General features: G+C 41.2%; 1 protein-coding gene across 1 annotated transcript in view; it reads left to right on the top strand.

The window, feature by feature from the left end:
• SPON1 (spondin 1) overlaps positions 1 to 16,118 on the top strand; it is a 281,080-nt gene extending 264,962 nt beyond the window's left edge. Inside the window, exons 12-16 of the mRNA XM_079104241.1 lie at positions 1,888 to 2,058; positions 2,147 to 2,314; positions 9,717 to 9,881; positions 11,752 to 12,015; positions 14,441 to 16,118. Of these exons, the coding sequence (XP_078960367.1) occupies positions 1,888 to 2,058; positions 2,147 to 2,314; positions 9,717 to 9,881; positions 11,752 to 12,015; positions 14,441 to 14,604 (932 nt within the window). The 3' untranslated portion in view covers positions 14,605 to 16,118. The remainder of the gene's footprint in view (positions 1 to 1,887; positions 2,059 to 2,146; positions 2,315 to 9,716; positions 9,882 to 11,751; positions 12,016 to 14,440) is intronic.
• The last annotated feature ends 617 nt before the right edge of the window (positions 16,119 to 16,735 follow it).

The raw sequence follows: 16,735 nt of genomic DNA, 5'->3' as shown, positions 1-16,735 counted from the left end.
CTTCTATCCCTCTTCCAAGGAACCTTTGAGGGATCTTTTGCAAATTAGATCTAAGCACAAGAGTCCCCTGCTGAAAAATCTGTGGTTGCCTACTGCTCATGTTCAAACTCCTTGGCTTAATTTGTTGGTGAAATGGCCCTACCGAGAACCAGGGGAGAAGCCTGGTAAAAACAAGCACTCACACACATCTGAATCAGTCAACATTACACCCAGAACTGAAAGGACTCTGTGGGGGGTGGGCACTTGAAGCTGGGAAACTCCTGAGCTCTAGCATTTCCTCTCAGAACACACTATTCGTCCCAGGTGATGTCCTGCCAGGCCATGGGAAGGCTGAATTATGGTTGGTCAGGTCCTCTAACCCCAACCCTATCACACCAGAACATAATCACCTAACTGGTTGTACCTGCTGCCTTTAGTTAGTCCAGTACATATGGTTTCCAGCTGTCTTTTCTGTGCACCATCAACACTGTCTGGCCATGCTGTCCGCCAACCACAGGCACCACATATGTGCAGGATGACGGTCTGTGGACATGCGCAGGCTGGCTGCACACGTGGACTTCAGTTCTCCTTTCTGGTTTCATCTCAATAGCACACAGACACTCCATGCAGGGGTGTTTGCACAAGCCAGCCCCTTCACCTCAAATACAAGTATCCTTTACTCAACAAAAATGCTCTCAGATGTGCTTTCTGATGTGAAATTTAACACAGAACTTAAAGAGCAAATATTCCCTCCTCTGTGCTGCCCCATTCCCTGTTCCATTTTCGACACCTGGAATTATTGCCAGATTATGTGCCACCCCCACCCCCATTCTCTCATAGGACAAAAGCATACCACTAAGCATTCATTAAATCTTCTTGAATAAATGTGAGTGGACAGATGGACAAATGACTTCATTTTCCTCTTATTTTAGAAATACGCAGCTTATTTTACTTTCCTCAGCCTTCCTCTGTCCCTCTCTTGGCACTCACAGACATTCCCTCTTGGTGCCCCACCTGGTCAGCAACTGGGGTATTGTCTTCTTTATTACCATCTTCAACAGGGGGATCGAGGTGTCTGGCCAGATGCTGTAATCTGCTCTGGGCACAGATCAGCCCTGTGTCTCAAAGGCTACCATACTATCCTCAGAAAAAAGTTCCCTCATCTCTTTTTCTAGAACTCATAGCTTTAGACAATAACTAAAGTTTCCATTTCCTCTGATCTCTTCAAAGTGCTTATACCATATCTCAGAATGTATCATTTCTTCTAGTGCTGTCCCAAAGAACTTTCTGTGATGGTAGAAATGTTCTACAGCCACACTGTCCAATACAGTAGCCACTAGGCACACATGGCAACTGAGCATTTAGATGTGATTAGTGGCTAAAGATGTGGACTTTTATTTACTGGTCTTAGATGTATGGATACATTTTAAACTATATAAATGAACTATGACTTATGTACACTAAATTATATGTACATTTTTATTATATATACATTTGTGTGTATATAATCTATGCATTTAAGCATGTTTCACAGTATCCATACATATAAATGGTGCCCATACAAATGGATTGTTATATATACACTAAGTTCTATATATATGTGTGTGTGATGCGTGCGTGTGTGTCATTATCACCATTCTATCCATTCAAGCATCACTGAAGTGTTTGCATGGGATTAAGAGTAATTGTGAGAGCCCCCACATACCTGGAAAATAGCCTCTTAGACAACAATTCTTGGTTTAGATTTAGACCTTTTCTATTCCATCCTCACTACCTAACAACCCTTGAAAGCCATGGGTTCCTTTCTGGATTCCTGCTGGTGGGAAGTTCCAGAGACACAGTCCCAGCCAACTCCTGCCCCTGCCCACCACACATGCTGAACTTCCTGCCCAATTTGGCATATTGCAGATGGCTCCACTTGTACCATGTCTGAGTGGATCACCTGGTCACCCTGCAGCATCTCCTGTGGCATGGGCATGCGGTCCCGAGAGAGGTACGTGAAGCAGTTCCCAGAGGATGGCTCTGTGTGCACACTGCCCACCGAGGAGACAGAGAAGTGCACGGTCAACGAGGAGTGCTGTGAGTTGGGGAACCAGGGTGGGAGGACGGGCAGAGCAAGCAGACCCAGAAGCCACTGGCACGACTCCAACTCTGCTGTACTTCCCAGCTCCCAGCAGTTGCCTGATGACCGAGTGGGGTGAATGGGATGAGTGCAGTGCCACCTGTGGGATGGGCATGAAGAAGCGGCACCGCATGGTCAAGATGAGCCCAGCCGACGGCTCCATGTGCAAGGCTGAGACGTCCCAAGTGGAGAAATGCATGATGCCCGAGTGCCGTGAGTGGGTGTGGGGAGGACACTGGGCAGAGAACCCAGAATGGGCATGGAAATCCACAGCACCTGCTACAACCACAATTAAGGTCGGAGGCTAAGCAGGTACAGGGGGAAAGCATGGCCCACAATCTTTGTAGGGTGCCGCCAGGAGTAAGATGAGAGCCAGACCCAGAGACTGGCCTCTCTTGGTGGATATTCTAAGCCATGCTACAGTGGCAAACTGGTGGCCTCTGGATAGAATTCTGCTGCAACTCTTTCTCAGAAGCATCTTTCTTGGGACAGGGGAAAGGATAATAATTTAGGCAAGATATGCACTGCCCAGGCCCAGTCTGCTGAACTTGACAGGCCTTATAAAGCATGACCACTCTTGCTGTATGCACAAAAGCATTAGGCCCACACATCAACACAAAAAAATAAACACACAAGTTCATATACATCCTAGAGATTTCAGTATCAAAGTGTCCAAAAATGCAATGTTCAGCCTATCCTTTCGTGCATAATTCTTTTTTTTAAGATAAGGTTTTATTTATTTTTTATGGTGCTGAGGATCGAACCCAGGGCCTCACACATGCCAGGCAAGCACTCTACCACTGAACCACAACCCCAGCCCTAGTGCATAATTCTTGGAGGACATGGATGGAGGACATGGAAAGTTTTTGTCTCTAGTAAGATCCTACTCCAACCTTCAGTGCTGTTTCAAGTGGGAACTTGTATGCTCACATTATGATAAGATTGCAATAAATCACCAAGTCAATCTTAAAGCAGGTGATGGAACCATTTTATTCACCAGCTGGTGGGACGAGGGCAGGCTGCAAGTCTACACTCCTTGACCCCCACTAAGGGCTAGAGCACAACTTTATAGTCCCAAAACCACATTAATCATAAGTGGCAACTGCTATGATTCAAAACTACAAACAAACATCATGTGATCTAAAATCATAAGCAGAAAGGGAAGTGGGTCAAAACGACCCTAGTTGAGTACAAGTTAAAGAATGGTCACTAACGTCTAGACAATCATTCTCTGACAGGGTATATTGTCCAAGAAAAATGGGAACCAAAAAGAGAACAATTTCACATCGTATAAGAAGAACAGAAACACTTGCGTTTCTAAGAATGGTGTGCTACACAGGATCAGGATAGCAGAGGCAGTTTTCTCAAGGGAGAAGCATTTCTTACATATCAAGGAGTCTCAGGGTAAAATGGAGTCTGTTAGGTCATTGCCCATGTAGCCTGGCCCATAACATTCCCCACTTTTCTAGAAACAATCAAACCCTTGATTTATCTTTTAAATTAGATAAGGGGTTGTAATGGCCATGTATATACATTAACTTGGCTGACCAAATATGTTATTTTAGCAGCTTGGGCCTTATAACATAGTCCAAGCAAGAGAAAAAAATCATGATTAACATATTTTTACTCTTTTCTTTAGAGTGTGGTTGGGGTCCGTGAGGGCTGTCCATTCTTTTGTAGGAGACATTTCTGTTGTCTTGATTCTGATATGATGAATCCATGCTGCCAACCCAGCTGGGTGTTAGTGCTTCTTTCTCGAACAGTTTAATGTAGATATAGTCTCTTGGCTGGAATGGGTGTTGGAAATCAGTAGTCATTTGGGGCTGATTCTCTTGAAGGAATTCATGAGCTTCGAGTTGAACCTGTTGGAAAGACTTAGCAACAGTTTGGAGAAGGAGCAGGTTTTAATTTCCCAGAGGCAATCTCCAACTTTTTGGACCCAAACCAGCTTCCATTCTGTGCTTTGACCCAATTACCTATCTACACTGACTGTCATTTTTGTTTTATTTTCACCTCTAATTTTAGGGACTTCTTACTGCTATAGGGAAAAGTGCAATGACCACTCGCTGCTTTGAGCTGAGAGGAGGCGATGTGGGGGTGGGGCAAGCAGTTTGGAGACCCCTTTTAGAAATCAGGTTGGTTGAGGAGTCAACAGTAAAAGTCTGGTTCTGGAAGAACAGGTTGTAAAGTCGGGGTGGGTGCTTCTGTGAGAGAAACAAAAAGACATGAGTACCAAAATGAGATTAATACAAAATAAATGTAGCACCTGGAACATGTCAATGAACATCATGAAGATAATAATCAATAATCTCTTACCAGGAGGTGGAAGAGCCGAGAAGTTGCCCCCATAACAAAAGCCTAGTGAGGCTTTTGTTGGGAATGAGCATCTTTAACATTGCTAGAATTACCAGGAATGTAAACACAACATTTAAGTTACCTAATGTCATCTGATTTTTATAAAATATCGTATTGGCATGACCTCGGTGTTTAGGAGAGATCCCTTTATGTTTGTTACTGAGGGCTAATCATGCCAGCAAACATTGATTAAGCCTACCCGTGTAGGAGGTTAGGAAGATCTGTAGGCCTTAAACTGACTAAAATCTTTTTTGACTCTGGCAGTTTCTTTTCATAGTTATCAGGCAATTCTGCCTAAGAATCTTCCTTTTGTTGCCTCCAGTCTTACTTATTCTTGGGGGGCTAACACAGTGTACATAATAAATTACATTAAAATAGCTGTTTTTTTGTTGCTGTATTTTATTTTATTTTATTTATTTACTTTTTAATGTCCAGGAATGGCTGTGTTTTGGGGTCTAACAGTTTTTGCTAGGTGTTTAAGACTAAGCTGGTCAAATTGACCTTGTTCCTATCTACTGTTGAGAGTCAGTGACCCCCTGGGGGGGGTCACTCTTGGGGAACCTGTGAGCAGCCTCTTAGCTCTGCTAGTGCCATCTGCAGTAGGATGGGTCGAGGTCTTGTTGACCACGTGGCATCCCTTGGAAGCATCAGGGATGTCTCCATTTTTAATGACCATCCTCTTTTGCAGTATGGCACTGATGGGCTTTCTTTTTAGGGTCCCAGTAATCTCCCTGATCAGGAGGTCATGTGACCCAGAGTTGCAAAGGTCTTCCCCTTATTCACTGGGTTCAAGTTGACTCAGAGGGCAAGAGCCAAATATTGGTTCTCTTGGCCCTTTTATCTTAACCTTGATCTTTAAGCCTTGGTCCTAAACATCCAGCAAGCCAGCCTTATCAGTATTAAAGTAAGAGTACTGGGCTTTAAGTTTATAACTTCATAGTTATTTTTATCCCTTTTACTTTCTGTCTACAGATGATGGATTAATATATTTTTGTAAGGTATTAACAGACAGTAGTAATGTTTAGTAGGGAAAACTCAAAATGAAATTAACATAAGTAAAAACATATTTAGTTTGTACATAATTTTGAACTTGGCTGAGTTATACATTATATTTCCTATTTGAGATCACAGTAATCCTTACAATAAAAATCAATCTTTTGAATATAACTTAAACAAGCTGAAGTTTGGCCTATTTTAGAGCCATTCCAAAATGTAGTATGGTGGGAGGCAAAGCCTTATTTCAGGTAAGGTGGGGCTCTTCACAAATCTTAGGTAAAGCGTTTTAGTTTTGAAGTTGATCTTTGTCTCTTTTTAAAATATCATTTTATAAAGTTTACACATATTGTTTCCTGAGTCTATATGAATGTTAGCTAAAACTATATGACATTATATGTAAAACATTAATCACAGAAAGGCTGAGAGAGCTTTTAATTTTCCTTCTGTGTGAAAAAAAGTGAAAAAATGTTTTTTATGTTTCATATTATTAACCTTTAAATAGATAAGGCTCTTATCTTTTTAAAATAGCTTTAAATTTTTATATCCCAGTGTAAAATAGACCATTACAGACAAGTTTAGTATGGAAAACACCACCTTGATAAAATGCTCCTTTAAACCTTTCACTTTAAAAACTTGTATACCTCAAAGATATGAACACATTTAATATACAAGAAGAGTGATAGCATCATAATTACATTGATGTTTTTATATTAACCAAGTTTAGCTTTTAAAGAATGTAGACTCTGTAATGTAATATGATACTCTAAAATAACAGTTGCTATTTCACCAGAGTTGTATAAACTCTAACTTTTTTAAGACTAGCTGCTCTAGAGAATAAAACTTAACAGACACAATGTTAAAAGTAAATTAATGCTTTAAGAAATCTTTGTCATTTTAACATATAGACTAAACTATGGTTTATACCAGTACATTAATATTTGACCTTAGGGAAAAACCTTGAATAGCTTTAACTATTGTGTTACTTACAGATACACGTAAACTTTTTAAAATTTACCCTTTTTTTTTACACTTTTTTATTACTTTTATTACTTAATTAGACCCTCTTGTTGTTTACTTAGATGCATTACTTTATCACATAAAGACATTTTTACTTAGAAAAGTTTTCTTTTTCCCCTTGTACTAAATATATTTTTATACCTAGAACCTTCTAATTTTCTTTCCTATTGACCCCCTTTTTAAATTTACACTCTGAAACAACCCTTATAGATTTCAGCATTTAGGCAAATTACTCCATTTTAATAAGATGAAATACTTTGTTATTTATAGTACTGTATTTGAAATGCAGTTGAAACTTTTGAACCCTTTGTATATAAAACTATATACCTGTTGAGTCTTTTAGTAACCTTGTTTTTAGTGACAATATAAAGTAATTTTAAATTCTTTTTTTATTTACCAATTTATTAAACACCAATTATTAAACACAAATTATTAAACACCAATACTGTTTAATATGTTATTACCCTATGGAGTTAAGAGGACTTGATGTTTTATTTAACAGTTAGCATTTCAAGTCTGTAAACCAATCAGATATCTCTAACAAACACATTTGTGATCAAATCCATACATGTCAAATCTAATTTACTTATTCTTTACAAACCAAGATATCAGACAAGTGTATTGAACAGCATCAGCCATCTCTCTTCTGTTGAAGAAAAATTCTAGAAACAATGGATATTAGACATTTTATAGACATCAACATTTTATTAGTTCTTTAAATTAAAATTAAATTAAATCTAATTTAAATTGACCCCTTTAAATCATGTGAACCAAAGATATTTGAATCCATATTTTTAAAATTTTAATTTATCAGCTCATATGCCATTTTTGATACCAAACACATATAGACATGACAGTATATACAGACATGACAATACATGACAATATACCAGCGTACATGTACACACAAAACAAAGCCTTGTAGCTTATTTAAAAAAAAAAAAAACAAACTATTAGATTGAGAGCTAACCTGTGTAAATTGGCCTTGAATGAAGCAAAGTGTATAAAGAACCTTTACAGTTGGATAAAATTGGTCTGATCAGAAAAAAAAAAAATGAACCTAGGAGCACCAGGTCAAAATCATAAACTCAAAAAAATAGAATTTTAAAAGCCTTCCTGGCCTCCGTCCTGATGAGGTGCCACTCATAAAAAGATGTTAAGAGATGAAGAGAGTTGAGAGAATATAGACAAAGGCCATGGCCCCGTTCATCCCTGAAGGAATTTCCCGAAGAAGCATCCCAGAAGCCTGCTTCCTTTGGTCTCCTCCAGAGAGCCCCTTCTGGTTGGGGTCCTGTTCTAAACTGGTTTTGTTGGTCTCTTGACGAGCAGCCACCAAAATTTTAGCCTGATGTTTTGAAAAACCTGTATCAGCTGGACTGTCACAGTTAAAAACCTTTTGGGCCATTTCCAATAGCTGGAACGTATTTGCATCTGCTAATCCTTTAAGTTTTTGGAGTTTTCTGTCTGAGAGACAGAGGCCAAATTTTCCGAGAGAAAATGATATGGCTGTTAATTATTTTAGTAAAGCAGTATGAGATTGAGAAAGAGAGAGCGGGAGAGAGAATAAGAGAGAGAGCCCTGAAATCATTTTTCTCCTTGTGTTGTATGCAGCCTGGGAGAAGTTAAACTGACATTTTTTCTTTAGTCCTGCTGGCAGCTGTTTACATTTTAATGCCAGCTTTAGTGAACACAGTTAAAAAACCTTTTAAACCATTTTTTTCCAGGTTGGTAATCAGACCAGGTTTGGATTAGGTTTCCCATGGCAAGGCTAACAATTAAAACAATAGGCAGAAATAAAAGGAAGGTGAGAGACAAGAATTTCAGCAAGTCTCACTAGGGACAACAGTTGAGAAAGTTCAAAAACAAACAGGTAGATATTAACACAAACAAACAAAAGGGGTCAGGTCAAACAATAACAAACTGTTAACAAAGATAAGACAAAAACACAAAACAGACACTCTCTCCTCCACATAATCCCAGCCTCCAGACCATCATCACAGGCTATTTACCGGAGCTTTCTGGGCCTTTACTGAGGCCTCACGATACTTCTTTGGGCATTACAATCAAGCGCTTGATACACCCCCAGAGGAGAGCCCCTGATACACTTCAAAAGATTTACAATCAGGCACTCAGAACCTCTAAGGAATTATAATCAAATCAAAGGCAGAGAACAAATGAGGTACCTCCCAACATATGCAGTTCTATCCTCCTTCAATGCCTCTGGATTTACAGATGTGAGCCACACCAGCCTGAGATTACAGGCATGAGCTACACCAGACTCTGGAGTTACAGGCATGAGTCATGTCAGATGTCCATGTCTTTCATGGGCGGGTTCAAATTAGTCACCACAGTGGTCCAGACCCTCGCAGAGCAGAGAGATCCCACAACTAGAGAGGGAGGGTGCCTCTCTCTGCTTCAGAGGATCCAGGACTCCCATGCACCCAAGAGCCAGAGCCTTGACTCCAGGGATCATCTTGCTGGGGCCTCTAAAATATTATGGTAAGATTGCAATAAGTCACCAAGTCAATCTTAAAACAGGAGATAGAACCATTTTTATTCACCAGCTGGTGGGCCCCCAGCTGGTGGGATGAGGGCAAACTGCAAGTCTACACCCCTTGACCCCTTCCAAGGGACACCTTTATTGTCCCAAAATCACATTAATCATAAGTGGCTGTTGCTGTGATTCAAAACTACAAACAAACATCATGAGATCTAAAATCATAAGCAGAAAGGAAAGTGGGTCAAAATGACCCTAGTTGAGTACAAGTTAAAGAATGGTCACTAACGTCTAGACAATCATTCTCTGGCAGGGTACACTGTCCAAGAAAAATGGGAGCCAAAAAGAGAACAATTTTACATTGTATAAGAACAGAAACACTTGCATTTCTAAGAATGGTGTGCTACACAGGATCAGGATAGCAGAGGCGGAGTTTTCTCAAGGAAGAAGCATTTCTTACATGACAAGGAGTCTCAGGGCAAAATGAAGTCTGTTAGGTCACTGCCCATATAGCCGGGCCCACAACACTCACATTACTGAACTCATCTGATGTCTAGTTATGACCACCAGCTGGGCCATGGAAGAAACAGGAAAAGTGTCAAGAAGGACATTAGACTGCAGGGTCATTTCTTGCTCCGGGATTCACCATTCCATTTTACTCCAGGGGCCACAGCAAGGACCAGGGTGGGGCATTGTGAGTCCAAGATCAAAGAAAACTGTTCTGAATGTAAAACCTGACTCTTGACCTAGACACCATCCCATGCTTGTTGTCTCCATGGTCTGAGTGGAGCGACTGCAGTGTGACCTGTGGGAAGGGCATGCGGACCCGCCAGCGGATGCTCAAGTCTCTTGCGGAACTCGGAGACTGCAATGAAGAACTGGAGCAGGTGGAGAAGTGCATGTTGCCGGAGTGCCGTAAGTCCTGGGTCCTGGAAACCACCCCCGGGCCCCTCCTAAGTCCAGAATCCAGGGAATCCTGAACAAGGTCAGTGCTGTGATCATGCCATTAGAGCCTTTAGTAAAATGGTTTGATGGGGAGAAAGAGTAGGGTTTGGGTCTGTTTTAGCACAGTTACCTTTAAACACTTCAGTCTTGTTACACACAAACTGCAAGTGGTTATGATGTCTAAATGGGAGACCAGTATATAAAACACACTTAGTTCTTTCCCTCTTCCCATCTCCACTTACGGACTTGTCTGATCCATGGATTTTCTGAGCTTTTTAATCCTGTTCCTCCTCCCTATGACCATTTTATTTATCCTTAACCAGAGAATGGACACTAAATCAATGACTCCAGCAGCCTGGCAAGACAGCAAGAAAGCAAGCCAATTCTCAAAAATGTGCTTATCTACCCTCATCTCCTCAAAAATCTGTGGTCAGCAATATTTATGACATAAGGACTAATCTCCAAGAAGAGAGTCAATTTTTCTGGTCAGCTTTCCAAGACAGCTGCTCTTTTAGGTGATAAAAGGGCAGGCACACTCATTTGCTTGCTCTGATGTTTTCCGGCTCCCTCTAGAATGCACTGGCAGTCTGTCAAGGCTCTTCTCCTTTCTAGTACTCAGGTTCAAATCTCAGCTCTGTCCTTTTTGGCTGCCTAACCTTCAGCCGATTGCTTATCATCCTGTTCCTCAGTATCCTCATCTGTATGATATCAGGAAATACTTTCTAGGTTTCTCTGAGGAGTAAACCCAGTAATCAGCACAAAGTGTGAACACTGACTGGGCCTAGCAGGTGCGGACCTCAATTGACAACCTATACTAATTCTTGAGTTGTTTTAACTAGACCGGATCACATGTATGTATAACCTGCACCATCAACTAAAGTATGATGTTTAAAGTAACTATAATTGGCCCAAGAAGTCAACCCAGTTCATCAGATTAGGGTCCCACTGCCTTTTGACAGGGACAGTTACCAACTGAAACAAATCTTCATATCCTTAGGGCCTGATGGAGAAAAAGGGAGAAAATGAACACTTACGTAGAACTTTGTTAACTGGGAGCATTTTTTCATTTAATCCTCACAACCTATCAGGGAAAATATCATCATCCCTACTTTACAGCTAAGAAAGCTTCCAGAGCTCCCAAGGCGAAAAGGCCTGAAGCTACTTAACAAAATGAATACTTCCTAGATCCAGACTAGCTTTGACTCTGCAAAGCCAATGGAGTGTGGAATCATTTGTCTCCTACTACACGTCCTACAAATCAGATCAGTGTTATTTCCCCTTTACAATCATAAGGTGCTGGCTTACTAAGAATCTGCTGGATCATAGGACAGAATGATGCTGACAACAAGCAAAGCTGCCTGGGTCTTAAGAAAGCCACTATGCCTTTGTATCGGTCCCCATTATCGTGTTGACTTGTTCTTTCCAAAGGGGCAGCCTTGCTCTGAGAAACACCACCATTGTACTGTCTTCCCTGAAAAAATCTGGGTCCTTGGGGGCTGTGCGAGGTTGGTCTGTGCCACTTTTACTCTGACTGGACAATATCCTAGGAGCCTACGCAGCAGGGCAAGAGGCTTTGAACATATCTTCAAAGTCCCTCAACTCCTTGAGTCAAAAACAAGAAACACAATGTGGGTCACGAATTGGCACCAATCCTGCCTCTGCTATTTAATGACCATGTGGGCTGGATGATGTCACTTTGTTTCATGGAGCCTGTTCCTTTGGTATACACATTTTGTAGGCTTGTTACATCTTTAGGCTTGGCAAGACGTTCAAACGAGTATAAGTGACCATATCTTGTTTCAGATGTGAGATACACTCATGCCCATCTGTGTCTTGCCAGCCATTGACTGTGAACTCACTGAGTGGTCCCAGTGGTCAGAATGTAACAAGTCATGTGGAAAAGGCCACATGATCCGTACCCGGATGATCCAAATGGAACCTCAGTTTGGAGGCGCACCCTGCCCAGAAACTGTGCAGAGAAAGAAGTGCCGCATCCGGAAATGCCTTCGAAATCCGTCCATCCAGAAGCTGCGCTGGAGGGAGGCCAGAGAGAGCCGAAGGAGCGAGCAGCTGAGGGAGGAGTCTGATGGGGAGCAGTTTCCAGGTACACCTCCCAGGGTGCAGCTGCACTGGGCTCCAGGGCAAGACTGGGTCTGCACTAGGTTCAAAAAAAGGAATGGGGGAAAGACTGCATTTTGACTCTTTAGATACATATTAAATATTTACATGAATATTTGAGAAAAAAACTTTATAATTTAGGGGGGGGGTCTTTACCAAGGAAAGTTTAGAAAAGTAATGACCTGCCAAAAGTAAATTTCAAAGAGCAAGCCTTCTGAAACTGCATAATTCCTTCCTCCGCATGTAGAAGACTAGAGTTCTTGTAGAAGAACCTTGCTCAAAATCATGCTTATGACTTGCAAACCCCATTTGTTCCTTCCAAAGGGGTAAGATAATGGCATAGGTATGTGAGAAGTCTCGACCCTCATTTAGGAAATGTTTTCCAGGACCTCTCGGCATACGTTACCAATTTTAAGGGTGTGGTTCAGCGGGGACAACCCCAGCCTGTGGCTCCTTGGTTTATTTCTTTAAGGTTAACCACTAACTTTAGCGGTAGTATGTCAGCTTTGAGTTTTATTCATCAAAAACATGGATCAAAGCTGCCAAGTATGTGATAAACGCGCCAAAGGAACAATGAACTAAGGGTTAAGGGGGCCAAGGAACAAGCATCTTACACTGACTTGAATTTAGGGAGATGCCAAAGCTGGGAAAGTTAAGACTGGACCTTGAAGAACTTTCAGTTTGCCAGTTAAGAGAAATGTGTTCCAGCCAGTAGGGACTGCAACTGCCAAGGCCCATCATTCCAAAGAGCTTATATTCAAACAGATGGGATGTAGTCAGGAGAAAAGAATACATGACCCCCTCCTCCAGCATAACTTGAGGGAGTTCTAGGACTTTAAAATAATAATAATCCCTGCCTGGGGCTGCACTGCTGAATAAACTGATCCAAGCCAAGAGAACACCATCACTCAAAAAACCAATGAAACAGAGTTGGGAAGATCCATGATTAATCCTTGGGCATAGACTGATAGAGGTTCTCTGGATTCCCTGGAAGGATGAGGAAGGTACCTACATAAAAGTGAAGATCAATTTAAGCCATTTCTAATTATTTTTAAAGGTACAGCTCAAATGACCCCTTCATGCTTTCTTGAGATACTGCACCTCATGCCAGGCAAGGTGGAATGTAATCCCAAGTGACTCAGGAGGCTGAGGCAGAAGGAGTCTAAGTTCAAGGCCAACCTGGGCAACTTAGCAAGACCCTGTATAATTTAGAATAAATTAAAGGGTAGGAGGGGCTAGAGCAGTGGTAGAGTACCCCTGGGGGTTCAATCCCCAACACTGAGGAGGGGTGGGGGAAGCAGCTTCACCTCTATCTGGGATGATGATGAAAAGGGGGCAGATGTGAGAAGCTACCAGTTCACCATCTTTTCCTTAGGAAGCTATTCACACATATTAAGATATCTGTTGCTCACAGCCGACCAGTCAACATTAAGGCCGTCTATAAGCTTGGCACTTACTTTCACCATGAAACTTCATCATAGTGTGATAAACAGATATCTAAAGCATAATCATAAATGTGAAGGGTTCAAAGGCAGAACAGACAGAATGCTGTGGAAGCATGAAAACAAAAGGTCTCATCACTAGGGGCTGAGGAAATTTCTTTGAGAAAGGCCAAGTAGAAAAAGCAAATAACTCTTCTTCAGTTTGCTTAGTATCAGGGAGGTTAAATACTTGGGGAACAAGACATAAGAGGAATTGTTCTGTGCTCCTTGAGTGGCTGCTGCCTCACAAGCAACTCCAAATAGCAGCTTTTTAAACAGTCATTTATTAATATGATCCTACAGGTCAGTGACGAGCTCATTCAGCTGGATGATTCTTCTGAGGTCTAGTTTGTGTTCATTCTTCATGTGGCCACAATCCAAGAGTTAGATGGGCCATACAGGCCTCAATTGCATTTCTGGGGCATCAAAGGTTGGCTGGGCCTCTCTCCATGTGGTTTCTCCTATAGGCTTATCCAGACTCACTTCACTGTGGTGGAAAGGTTCTTAGCAGCTTTTCTCAAGCTGTTTCAAATGATGGTTGCTTTACTTAAATGTACAGTAAACAGTGCTTACACCAGAAATAAAAGGTACTGAGTGTAGAAAGCAGTTTTCCTTGGTTTGATTTGGTATTCTGGTGTCATAATCCTCCTAGGAAGATAGCCACTGGCCAAAACAAGTCGTGTTGCCAAGCTCAGATTCAAATGGTAAAGAACTGAACTCTGCCCCTTGACAGAAGAGCCACAAAGCATGAATAGATTTTTGTTTGTTTTGCAATCTATCACATATGAGCTAACAGTCCCTAATGAGGACTCTAACAATTAGTTAATTCAACAAATTATATACAGAAGCAGAGAAGGAGCCCAGACAATGAATTCTTGAGGTCAGCACTCCAATTCTCCTGGCCTAACCAGGCATTTCTCATGTTCCCAGGCTGTAGGATGCGCCCGTGGACGGCCTGGTCAGAATGCACCAAACTGTGTGGAGGCGGGATTCAAGAACGCTACATGACTGTGAAGAAGAGGTTCAAAAGTTCCCAGTTTACCAGTTGCAAAGACAAGAAGGAGATCAGAGCATGCAACGTTCACCCTTGTTAGCAGGGATACAGGTTTCCCAGGGCCACACTCCAGATTCCAGAGTCACCAATGGTTGGACTATTTGCTCGTTTAGTTTTCATTTTTGCAATGTTGTTTGCCCAATAGTCTTGTGGATGCCAGGGATGTCCTTTCTGGGTACTTCTTGGTGGGTACAGGCCATGTGGGGCTCCCTCACCTTCATTTGGTCCTCTTCCTACACAGAAATGAGTAGTGTCAGTCGCCTTGTACTAAACTGAAGCATGTTCCTCTGGAGCATCCACCTGGCCAGGCAGGACAGAGACCCTGTCCTTCTCCACATGGAGGGGCAGCTGTGTCTGGAAATGACTGTGTACCTGGGTGCCAGGGTACAGCAAGTAGGAATCCCACCTGTCAGAAGAAAAGAACAGATTCCCCTTTCTTATCTTTGACCCATTCTTTCTTGCAGAAAACTTCCATTTGCCCATCTCTCTTCATTTAGTGGAATGTCAGGTCTCTTGGTTAAGTCTCCTTAGTCACTGTAAGTTCCGGGGGGAAATGGTCCACATAAAAAGGAGAACTGATGTTGGGTAGCTTTTATTCATACACTAAGAAACTCTAAATACATTTACCTTGTCTCCTAATATTGGTTCCTTACCCCAAAGGATGAAAATGATGACTTTTATTTAAACGAAAGGTAACCAGTTCTTACATCAGTGTTGAAGGGTATGAAATGTAGAAAGTAGGTCTCCCCTGGTCTTGCTTTGGGTTTTGGTGTCATAATTCTCCTAAGGAAGCTAGCCTTATGAATGCTTTGATAATAGATCCTTATTGGAACCAAGGCCAAGGCACCCAAATGTCCTGCCAGTTTCAAACCTGAGTTTTCAAATCTTCCTATACACATCCAGACTTTTTAAGTTTTCAAATCAGTTTCTAGTGAGAAAATATTTCAGTTATACAAACATTTTGCTAAGTCTGCTCAACAGCCCCTACATCATTTCTTCAACAAAACAACCATCTCTGAATGTAATGGTTATTTTTTAGTCATAAAATTTTATATGCAGAGAGAAAAAGTGTTTCAGAGACTAAGACAAAATCTAGGAGAATATTATGGAATCAAGCAGATCAAGAAATTTTGGTACAAAGACAAGCCTGTGTCAGCTTTCTACACCAGGGCTCTGGTTCTCATGGATATCCAAATGGAAGACCATGGGTCTCCACTCCCTTCTAAGCCATTATAAGCACACCAAATTCAGGGAGACTGACTACCAATGATTAGTGTAAAAGCACTATTTGCTCAGTTGAGCCCATTGACAGTTTTTGCTCATGCATTTATTGTTAAAACTATAGTTTCATTTCTTTTACAGGCCTTTTTTATTGCTGCTTAATCCAAATATATTTCATGGGCAAGATGCATACAATGCTTTGAATATGCTACTTTTAAGAATTTGCATTTAACACATCAGGATATTTCCAAACAACGTATATACTATAGCCCTGAATATGTATTTTCTTTAACACAAGAGAGACTGTTCAATAAAAAATTCACTGGGTCTGTCTTTTGTGTTTTTAAGCTAACTCAATGTGCAAATGGTTGGGTACTTTAACAATTGTTATCCAACTCAAATCATTTTCAGCAAGATATGGGTTTTGCTCTTTCTGGAGGGACCCGTATTACATCCCTGAGTTACCCTGGAGTTTTGAGTTGTTTCCAAGTGTTTTTATTTTAATTTTCTATGGAATGCCTCTTCCCCCAAATGAGCACAATAGGAAGAAATGAGGTTTGATTTTCCACCTGAGGCAACAACAATCAAGTCCTGCTGTGAAATCTGTCCACTTTTGCAGCATCAAGTTATCTTGATGTTCAAAGTTCCTGAAGATGGTGATGCCGAAGTAATTCTAAGACAAGCCACCCTAGGGTCTCATGTTCTTATTTGGTCTCTGTGGGGTACATTTTTAGTCTTGATTTGGGAGATTTAAAATCAGGCAACTGGCTAAGAGCAGGTAACATGCTTCTCATTACAAGTTTTTTTTTTTGTTTGCAATGGGGAATTTATAAAAAGTGTCAAATCTCTTTCTTACCAAAGTCTTCTGTTAGTTGGTTTATAGTTTTTCTGGCTAATCATTTTGGAAATAAAGACTTTTTACTACAAAAATGCAATCTGTTTGAACTTCC

This window comes from Sciurus vulgaris (assembly GCF_902686455.1).
Source record: "Sciurus vulgaris genome assembly, chromosome: 11".
In the NCBI taxonomy this organism is placed as follows: domain Eukaryota; kingdom Metazoa; phylum Chordata; class Mammalia; order Rodentia; family Sciuridae; genus Sciurus; species Sciurus vulgaris.
The sequence above is the reverse complement of the archived record's forward strand: the minus strand, read 5'-3'. Positions and strand labels throughout refer to the sequence as shown.